This window comes from Haliotis asinina, chromosome 2 (genome assembly GCF_037392515.1).
Source record: "Haliotis asinina isolate JCU_RB_2024 chromosome 2, JCU_Hal_asi_v2, whole genome shotgun sequence".
NCBI classification, from domain to species: Eukaryota; Metazoa; Mollusca; class Gastropoda; order Lepetellida; family Haliotidae; genus Haliotis; species Haliotis asinina.
The window spans coordinates 3,792,076-3,803,416 of record NC_090281.1 but is presented as its reverse complement, the minus strand read 5'-3'; the positions used below and the strand labels follow the sequence as shown (position 1 = coordinate 3,803,416).

At 42.9% G+C, this 11,341-nt stretch overlaps 1 protein-coding gene across 1 annotated transcript; it reads right to left on the bottom strand.

Moving 5' to 3' along the window:
• Nucleotides 1-2,714: 2,714 nt before the first annotated feature.
• On the bottom strand, nt 2,715-10,877 carry LOC137273146 (uncharacterized). Its single transcript, XM_067805619.1, has 4 exons — nt 10,701-10,877; nt 4,992-5,170; nt 4,308-4,421; nt 2,715-3,500 (listed from the first exon to the last, which is right to left on the bottom strand). The coding sequence occupies exons 1-4, from the start codon at nt 10,774-10,776 to the stop codon at nt 3,450-3,452; spliced, it is 420 nt and encodes a 139-aa protein (XP_067661720.1). The 5' UTR covers nt 10,777-10,877; the 3' UTR covers nt 2,715-3,449.
• Between the last annotated feature and the right edge of the window lie 464 nt (nt 10,878-11,341).

Here is an 11,341-nt window from a genome sequence, read left to right as displayed (position 1 = left end):
TCTCAGTAAGGGCAAAGTGGAACGAATCTCTTGCCGTTTACCTGATAGAAGATGGGTCTAAAACATTTAATTTACTATCTTGAAAACTTAATGTGACCAGAATATTTCACCCGTAATCACAACACAGCTGGGCTGGACCTGAGCTACTCTATATACACATGGCCCGGGAGGTCAAATGATACAAATGGCTAGTCGCGTTAACTACGTTAAATAGGGGAGCAGAGAATGCTGTTGTTGTTTTGTTCGTGCGAAACATGTATACATAGATCCGTTACAGAACGTATCGCCAAAAACAGCTCTTCTGAAAAAACCCCAACCATTTCATGTTTCAACTGAGTTGTTTTTATAGTCATAAGCTATCTAGTTTGGTCTACTAACTTCACAACGTTCAGTCAGTTACTTTCAGAGTCACATTCACTGCTGCTGCTCGCTGCCTGAAAGTCCGAATATGAAACATTAAACCATCTGTAACTAATTGGTTAAAACAAGTTAGGACATTGCTGACGACTTCTTGACACTGAGATGTCAAACGGTGACCTTGTCTCGTCTGTCCTGACATTTTGACCATCACTTGACAAAGGTGCACCCCTTCACAATAATAGACTCAGCCAGTTGTGACGCAATGCATCAGTATTCACTTCAGGTCAAGCTGAACAGCCTGTACCTGGATGAATATCATCTAGACGCCATGAAACACGGAAGTATTCTTTCATTTTCAGGCAGGTTATGTACATACCAGATGTCATAGCGCGAAGAGGTTCAGTGGTGACAAATTTACAACCATGAGGTCGCACCTGGGATTCCAACCTGCGATCATTCGTATCCTTGCACGTGTAGCAGGTGACAGATGACATCCTTACTTTGTCAGCTTGCTGATGGGGTTAACCTTCTTGGCCATGTGGACAAGGCGTCGGACTTTCGATCGGAAAGTCCGTCGAATCCTAACACGGGACTCGGAAATTTTGTGGCCGCTACACAGGCGTAAGGGAAGCATTGCAAAATGCGCTGGGAGCTGGACCGCTAGTGGCCCGGTTTATAACATAAAGAAAATCGGTGTGAATACTTCATCAACCAAAGCAATTTACGGAATAAACATCCGATGTCAGCATATCTCCGTGACTGTTATCGAGACATGAATATTTCGAAGAAACTATCTCACTACAGATCAGTGCGAGTGATTCCAGCTGCGAATAATTTGAAGCTATGTATTCTTGGTTCACTCCAAGACTGAGTTAACAGAATTGTATATTGTAATGAAAAGCATCGAAAGATTAATTCGCTTGAAACAATCTCTGTAATGCCGATGCGAATCTTCTTTAACCATCGGTGAGTGAGTTACAGATTTTCAACTCATCGGCAATATTTCAGCCATATCGTAGCGAGAAAACCTTATACCACAATGAAAGTGTATGGAACATATAAATTCCTGCCGCCAAAGGACCTTACAACTCGATCATCACATTTCATTCAAAGCTATTCGCACACACAAAAGTAACGCAAGTCAAGTGTGAAGACAAATAATGGGTGAAGGCACTTCATTATCTACCAAGAATTCTGACATCATTAAGTATTCGAAAGGTGAAGGGGTTGACAAGAACAGATCTCGCTGTTGTTGACGGGTAATGTGCCCATTTAGTCGAGGGGTGGTGACCCTAGATGACAGCTCCGAGGAAGGTCATCTGTGGTCTTTGTAGTGTTGTATCGATGCTGGAGACGGTAAATAGTGCGTGTAGCTGTACAAGAAAATGATTGGTTCGTGTCTATATTCTAAACCATGGTAATATTCTGGAATGCAGAATATTAGTTACAGTAATGAGAACTGCGAAGTACATATTTCAATAAAAGTAATATCTCCTGGGGATCGATGCTGTAGTGTAGTGGTTAAAGCGTCCCCTGCCAAAGACCCGGATTCGATCCCCCACATACGTACAATGTCCAACCGGGATACTGTAGAAATATCCTGTTGGCAAACACTAACTCACTCATTATATGTCGTGTTGACAACCAGAGTATGACTTGGCCGTTGTTAGCACTTGGTCCAATTGAACGCTGTCAGTCACGATGTAAGTACACATTGACGGCTGTGTATGTCACTTGGGTCGGGTTATGCATATCCGCTACACACACGACAAATAAAACATCACATCCAATGTATAAACGTGATAACGAAACAGTAATGGAAAGTGGTGGCCGTATATTTCACTCCTGCCTACAGTGCTGATAGGCATCAAAGACATGCTGGTTGCACGGATGGGGAGACTTTGATTCCACTGACTGGGCGACTGCACTAGGATTAGTCCACTTACAGGACAGTCGCCAGCAGTGTTCAGCCAACAAATGCAGGTGCTTTAAACCAACAAATGCAGGTGTTTTAAACCAACAAATGCAACAGCAAGTGACACGAAAGCCTTACTTGTGCAAACATTATGTGAGCAAACAGTGTCACCCAGTGCTTCTATGTATGATGAAATACTCTTATATGTCAATAAAGATGCTTATTGAGAGTCTGTTCTCCGAAAGTTAGGTTTTTACGAACTACTAATGATAATTCACACTGAAACATATGTCAGTCAGTCTGTCAGATAAATAGACTGATTGTTCAGGCAATTCACACACTGGCAGAGTGAATCAAGCAATTTACAAGTTGCCTGATTTTCCACATTGTCGGTAACATATACAATTGTCCTGGAACGAGGAACCATGCGACACAGTCACTGGAACAAGTAAATTCATTGATACGAAATGATCTGTATACATCATCTCTGTTCTCGACCTGCCAACACACCATAGTTTCAAAATGGATTGTCCATAACAAACCTCACCGACAATGAAATTTTTAATATCCGTGCAAGTTCAGTTAGGTTTTGGCCACCCGAAGATGTACTACCTTTATGCAGCCAATTCAGAGACAAAAAAAGAGTTGTTCGTCGCTTTGCAAATCAGGAAATTCTACGCATCATTGATATCACTTCATACAATTTGTGTGTTAAAAATCAGAACAAGACCATATTTAAAAGGCGATTTCTCACAATTACAGTGGTGCGACTGGAGTGATGAAGCTAATATAGAAATATGCTGAACAGCAAAAGAAACACAACGGACTTTTTGTCAAGTTTCTAAACAGAAGATATTAACAGCATGAACGCTTACTTTCAGATTTCATTTTTTTCACAAATAACGTTTCATTTGCTGTTCATCGCATACCTTGTTATACCGACATTAATGAAGGAATTCAGCACAAAGTGTATACATAAGTGATACAATGGCTTGTCATGACATTATCAAAGCATTGAAGAAAAAAATTGTCATAATTGTAATTACTGGGGAAGGACATATTTCCCCAATTTGCAAATATTGTTCAGCACAAAGTTATATGATTGGCTTGAAATCGCCGTTGTGTCTCCGGTACACAAAGTGGTGATTAGTGACGGAGGGGACGATGGATTTGATCACAGTCGTCTCAGTGTCTGTGTCTTGGATATGCCGTCCTTTGTTTCAACCTTGAAGCAAACAGAAAATAGAGACAGTGCATTCATAGAACAAAGACGTAGCAAGTTTACAACATCGAGACGATAAATATTCATAAGCTTTAGTCAGCACAGACATGTGGTCGATATGGAGAACCTCGTTCTACAGGGTCTGTATATCGTATCTATTCAAATTACCAACCATGTATATAACGCCACGGTAGGTCGTCCCTTGTTTCTTCCTGTGAGTTAGTGAGTGAGTTTAGTTTTACGCCACACTCAGCAATATACCAGCTATATGACGGCGGTCTGTAAATAATCGAGTCTGGACCAATCAAGTGATCAGCATCATGAGTAATATATGATGACAAGTGTCAACCAAGTCAACGAGCCTGACCACCCGATCCCTTTAGTCGCCTCTTACGGCAAGCATTTAGCTATTGAAGATCAATTCTAACCCAGATATTCACGGGTCGATTCTTTCTATGACAAACGCAGACTACAGAGATTATCGGAAGCGAAGACAAGAAATAATATATACTCCAGATGGCTAGACCTTGGTAACTGGTCTTCATGCCACTCTACCGACGTTCCAGTTATATGACGACGTCATGAATGTGGGAGCAATGCCCGAAGTAAAGCTAATCTAAAACGTTTACCAATTCGCAGCAAACCATGAACATGGGGGTAAACCTGAAAATCTAGAAACGCAAAGCTAGTCAACGGTGGTTCGAACCCAGAATCATAGGCTGCTGTCATGCCTAAGGGACCCATCTCGGCATAGCAGATTGATTCGCACTGACTGACCCGACCGCATGAAGAGACTGACATGTGACTTACACGCATGAGGAAGTCTCCGTCTGGATACGTGTCGACATCCCATTTGGTAATTTCACTGCCGTTCTCCGACGTCAGCTTCTCCACAAGGTGGCCGTTCTTTTCCGAAGCAACAACCTGAAGCAGCCACGTACAGATTAAGTGCCAACCTTTTATAAATATCACTATATCTTTGTAACTAAATTTATCTATCTTTAATTTTCGTTTACGAGTAGCAGTTTATAACTGGTATCATGTCGCATGACACACGAGTGAGTGAGTTTATTTTTACGCAGCTTCTAACGATATTCTAAATGGAGACTCCAGTAACTGGCTTCACATTTTGTTATGGGACTTCAGAACAAACTACGCTCACTGCATTACAAAGATAAATGGTTAAGTCCGTAGATGAACTAAAATGACAAATATTTTCATAACAAATATCAACTGAAAGGAGCAACCGTTTCTAACTTCAGCAACATGGGTCAGTGAATCACCATCAGTTAGGTGGTAGACAACAGTTGAGCTTATTCTGCCCCACAAGTGGCTCTTGCCATAAACACATGTAAAGTCAAGTCACTTGTCCACAAACGACAAAAACGACATCTCGAACTATAGAGGGATGGGTGGGAACGACATAAAGCCAAATAGTAACAGCCTAGGCTTTTAATTGCTCTCATTTTACATAACAACAAGCCCGCCACCTACCGTCATTTTGGTAGCCTGATCCGGCAACATATAGTTGAAGGCCACGTTTGGTTGGAACTTCGAGTCAAACAACGTTCCCAACTCGCCTAGGCTGACCTTCATACGCCACCCGCTTCCGTCACGTGACAGATGGAATGTGTATTCACAGCTGGTTAGAGCACTTTCTTCCTCTGTCATACCTAGCACGCAGGTGGAGAGACGATTAAAGAAACAGTCATGTTCCTTATAACAAACAAACAAACAAAACCCAATTATGTTCACGTAGGTTGGGAAGACGCTTGATTAACGAAACAGTCATGCTTCATGTAACACAAATACACTGACGCTGATAGGGGTTGGGGTGGTGGTGGTTGGGGTTGTGGTTGGGGTTGGGGATGGTTCTTGTGATCCTGGCACAGTCAGGGTGGTAAAGCTCATCATCAACTCAGGGCCCTTGCTCCTCTACACGCAGCCCAAGAAACTCTGCCTAGTCCAACCCATCCAGAACTTTACGGAGAATGTGAAGGCACACCAACGCTGTTGCCTCCTGCATTGCCCCTAGTGTCAAGGGCACTCTACTGATCTGTGCCAAGAGGTCAAACAAAGGGCACAGAGAACAAACGAGAACCTGACGACTGTGTAAAAGTGTGCCATTTCAAAGGTGAGGTTTGAATGCTTTCCCTGAATCTTGTCGATCACGTTGCTGTCAAAAACTGATAACATAGATTAATTGACTTTATGAAAAAGCAGAAAATCAGATTTGTTGGCGGGAATTCCTCTCAGGCTGTGTACGGGCGTAATCTAAAGAAGCTTAAAAGCATAAGTTTTTCATGATGCCCTGTTCATTGTTCAGGATCGTAAGGGAGTCAAAGGCACGTGCATGGCGGGGAGGGTAGTAGAAGCAGCGAGTTATGCTATCATTTCTTTTCAGATATGCCGTTGTGCCAACGCAGGACATCCACTGACAAAGTGTCTCTAAATCCGGTCCATTACACAATCGACTTTTCATTTTGACATTTTCTTTAAAAATCACATTTAGACGATGGCGAGGTGGAAACGACTCGCCCTAACTTTCATTATGAGTCTTGGCATGCATCACAATTGGGTAATATGAATAAGTGCAAAAGTACACAATAAAATTATATCCACATTAATCAACCACGAAATCCAGAATTGATTAGCATCTTAAACTATTAAGGGAGGACCGAGGGTGGTGTGCTGTGTCATCAGACATGATCCTTTTGGTCAGGCGGTCAAGACTCTGGATAGCTGGTTTTGTTCTGTCAACTACTAGAAATAGACAAGGACTGGCACAGCAAAGGTATTGGTGGCTTTTTGGCCTTGTCTCTAACATATAGCTCTGAGCTCAGGATTTCCTTTTAGTCAGTTTTATACTCGGCCCGAAGTTTGTCTTGAATCTGGGTATTCTGGACCTTATTCTCGAGCTTGCATTCCAAGGTCGGTGTATGTCTCATCTTCCACAGGATGCTCAATAACTCCTATCCATGTAACTTTACTGATCCACCATGAACTACCTTGCCTCTTTCAAGTGGTGAAAAGTATTGCATTTATCAAGTCCAAATGTCATTTAAATACGACTAGGGAAGAAGAATCTGTTCTTTCAAATTGGCATCTCAGGAGCTCAGTGTCATTCATGTAAAGGAGATGAGTAAGCGGTTTTGAGGATATGTGGTGAGGATGTGAGGGATGCTACTCCCCACCGCCCAGACCGCCCAGAATTGTACAGAGCGGGTAGTATAGACAATGGGGCTACGAGATCACTTTAAAAAAATGCAGCTGAAAAGCTTTATTTGTGAAATAAAACTTTTGACAGTCACTTTGATCCCATCGCCACTTTTTAATCCGCAATTTATCCCCTGAACGTGAAACGGCACTTTTTTACTAGAAAGGAGTAAAGGGGGTCCGTTTGTAATCGCAGTCCTCCAAGGGAGAATTTCTATTTTCATTTTCTCTTTTTTGTGTGCATTTTCTTTCTCCCAAGGAGGACTGCGTTGTTGCCTTCTCTCACAGTGAGAGTGCCCCAACTCAGCTAGGACCTTTTCAGAGACTCAGCTGATATGATCTTGATCCCTTGCTTCAGAAAACTGTACAAGTGCAGCTTGTCCCTTGTGTCATGATATTGTGCAAGGGATCCAACTGAGGCAATGACTAGATACGAACTTACAATGCACAGCTGCACAACTGTACATGAACTCAACTGATTGATCTGCTCAGGACCAACGGGTCTATCCTGAGGAGACCTGATCTCGTGACATAGTGAGTTTTACTTGACTCTATTTACTTTGTGTGGGCAGCATTTCCGTCGCTCATTTCAGTGTGTCCACCTCGTGTTCGTCTGGTTGGTAGAGGCATCTCTCTAGGGCCCTATCTGCTATTTGTTTCTCCTCGCCACGCGAGGGGGCAGCTGACTCGGCCACCACTCATTTCAGCCTGATAGTGTCAACTGATCTCTTACCAAGTAGTTGCGTTATTTCGTCAACCAACCGAGGTAGCCGCGCTACCCATTCAGTCAATTGTTTACTCGGATATACCATCTCCCTCGTGTACTGATGTCCGAACAGCAAGCGATTGAATCTCTCAACTATGGCTTGACCTCGATGTTGTCCAGCCTCACCCTGTCTGATGTTGGTACCGTTTCTGGAGAGCAGTTTTGACAGGGTGTCCATGAACTCCCGTCTGGGGTCAACTTGCAATAAATCAGGCCATATAAGATGACTGCGTTTGTATATTCGTTTGAACCCGCTTCTTGGACCACATCCTTCGAGGTCAAGGGTTCGGCTGGCTACGTCTGCGACGGTCAGGGCGTATTAGTATGTTTTACCTCTCACTCTGTCGTGTGGCAGAAACAACAGGTCAGCTTGGTGAACTTGATTAGGCTTGTGAATGACGAATTTTCTCCTTGGTGTATATTTGGGTGCCAGTAAATAAATCTGCCACAGGGCATGTTTTTGTAACCAAGCTTTGGCCTTGTCTTTATGTATGGTGCCATCTCCTTTCCAGTACCCGCACGGGCTGTAGTAGATAGCCTCAAACCTTTTTTTACATCGTATATATTATATTCTTGGCTTAATTTTCTCATGCCCATGGCTGTATGTGTTTATCCCGTCGATGGCCAGCCAACGCTTAGTGTCCGTCAGTGACAGGGATGTCTTGTTTATTGTTAGTCCGTATATCCTGTGCCCGTCACTTCTCAGCGTGTTCATTTGATGCCTGAAGGTGAGTGCCTTGAAAAGTGCTTCCTTGAATGTGGCGTGTTTGATGTTTCGCCTCACTACGTACTACGTACTACGTTCACATCCTTTGCCTTTCGGATTTCCCCATTGTCGGCCTTCAAACAAATGCATGAGGAAACCGCTTGCTTTGTTGACGATCTCCATCCATCATGGTGCCAACTTTATCCATGATAAAGTGAACATGGCAGATTATCTTCAGCTTCCCCCGAAGGTCGTTCAAACACTGCAATCCACCAGGGCTGAACTCAGCAGTGAAGGTGATATATCCCAACACGCTAAAGAAGCATCAGACGGCCTCGAAAAATATTGACCATGTACTGGAACAAACACTTACCCAGATTCGAATTCACCACTCAAGAACTGTGAGGGTTAGACCATCCTTTGCAAAATGTTCGTGGAGAACTTGTGAACAACATAGGGAAGCTGAACGAAATCGAGTAACGAATCACTTAAAAAAACCAAAACACCTCATCAAAATGGAAGATGGTGAGGAAAAGAATATCAAGATGGTATCAAGAAAAGAATAAGAAGAGAGATGATAGACAGGGTTGGTTGGAATCTGCTTCCTCGAACTGGGAACATCTTCGTTCACAGATCAACCGCGTGCGGGAAAACATCGATCATCTCCTGAATGAAGACACCACGTTGGCCAACAGGATCCGAATCGTCTTCCGAGATCACCATCGCCAGTATCCTGATAGGGTTTCATCATATCAACCCTGATCATATCGCTGCCGGGGGTATCCCCCAGTGCGGGTTCCCCCAAACCTGGCTGGGTGATGTCAGTGACTGGATACAAATCATCTCAAATCCATGCATGTCATCCATTTATACCTAGATGAACAATCGCAAAATTGTGGAGGGTATCAAACTCCAGTGGCCAAAACGGCATCAGTTTAACGTGTCGACTCTCACTCCAGTCTACAGGGGGTCAACGCGGTTGTGGAACATGACATCACTCAACAAGATCGTCCTGCCAGAAAACATATTCCTCATGGAGTTGAAGTGCACCCCCAAGAGATTGGAAAAAACAATTGGAAATTGTAATAATATGGAACAATGCATCGTCCCAACATCATGCTTAACGACCTAGGGGATGTGGCTGTGGTTGAAAAACCTGAAGAAGACACCTTGTATGTCCTACACTACCAAGACGGAGTGTTTAGGCAGGAGAGCGTAAGAGACTATTACGAACCTAAATGGTTGATCAGCTTATCCCTCACCGTACCTTACCTTTCTTTTGATGAAAATCAACTTGTCACTGAAATTAAAAACAGTGGTATCTTCATAGGATAATTCATTCCAAATAGGAGTTTTAAAACTAACGCCTGAAGGTCGACTTGATGACATGATATTTACAAAAGATCCGGAGTTAAGGCTTGAGCTGATCTATACTCAAAAGGACCTCTTAACTATATATGGTGCAGAACTCCAAGCTCATCATAGAATTCTATTGAGGGATCCCTAATATAAATAGGGGCCAACAACCTTTACCTGGGTTGTTAATATACCATTGGAACGCCAAAGGCCTTTTAAAACAATACTGTATGATTATCCCCCTGCTAGACTCCCAACCGTAGGGAGAAGTGAAGCCCCCGGGGGTTATTGTTGGTATAGATTTGCCAATCAGACTCACACCTGTTAGCCTAGGTGATTATATATTCCTCAAACACGTTAATCGAAAATTAAGTAAAGCATAATCAAAATATCTCCTCTTACATGTATTATAGGGACAGGATTGAGCTGTACCCGCTCGTAGTGAAGTGGTGAAAACAATGGAAACTGTAGACCGGTTTTAGTTGAAACAGATATGTGACGTAAAATGTGAGCTTGAGCAAGACCACGATACGCGGGCAGTACTGTACAAGAAATACCATAGAGCTTTCAATATCGTGGATGGAGCTGATACTGCCCTTGTGACTACCCGCATGGGTGTATGAGCAGTAGGAGTGGGGTTGGTGACCACCATCGTGGCTGCACCAGTATTGTTAGGTTTCGAAATATCTGCTGGTGTGATAGGGTTGTGTTGGTGGGGTTGGTTTGTAGATTTGCGATAATAAAATCTCGGAGGAGGAGTTTAGTTTGGTCCTCTCTGAACTCTCGAAGTACAAAAAGATCAAACAAGAGATTAGATCTAAATCTTTTAAAAGCACTGTCCTCAGCGAAGGAGATAAAAAAGCACATAGAACAAGGGATGCAACAATCCCAACCATCGTTCGTTATGAAAACCAAAGAAATCACAGGTACACCTTCGACTGTTCCGCTGAGTTCAACATATGTATTCAGCTGCATTTTCTGAAAGCGATCTCGTAGCCCCATTGTCTGTCCTACTGAGCGAGGATCCCATGAAATTACTGAGGCTGAATATACAAAGATGTGTGTTGTTTAATATACGTATTTTTCACTAACTGGCAGGAATCAGCTGACTCGTCCTGGACGTATACCTGTCATACACAATGCAAGCATGGAGACCTACCCATAGCTTCAGCGAACTCATCATGGCCAGTGGTCAGTTCAGGCACCAGTGCCCAGTCTCCGATAATGTTCTCCATTATGAAGGTATTGAGATCAACCCGAGTTTGTCAACGTCTGCACGATTACCTGCATTTATACCCGGACTGTTGATCAATGCTCAGACCATTATGCCGTTATTGCCGTCCCATGTCACGTGAGTCATTGCCAGGTAATTACTTTCCAATATAATTAAAACTCACAGCCAGAAAAATATATTTATTTCGTTGTAATAAAATGCCCCTTTTTTACCATGACATGTGTTACTCATCACCATGTGCCCCTGCCATCAACTACTTAAATTAGCAGTATGGTCATTGTGCTATAAAATTTCATTACATTTGATTGTCAGGTAGCGTTTTTGTGCAATAAAACACCAACATAGATGAGACCAGGTGAAATGCAACAGATGTGATTTCCAAAGGCGGGTAAATCTGTGTCATTGTACCGATTTGATGGTTGTAACTGTGCCACGCTGTTGACTTGAGAACTGAAAGAGAGAGTGACTTTGGTTTTACTCAGTACTTCAACAATATTGAGTGCCACCACTGGTGGACATACAGTACCGTTTGTGGAATTAAACCTGAACCTTAGATCGTCGAGACA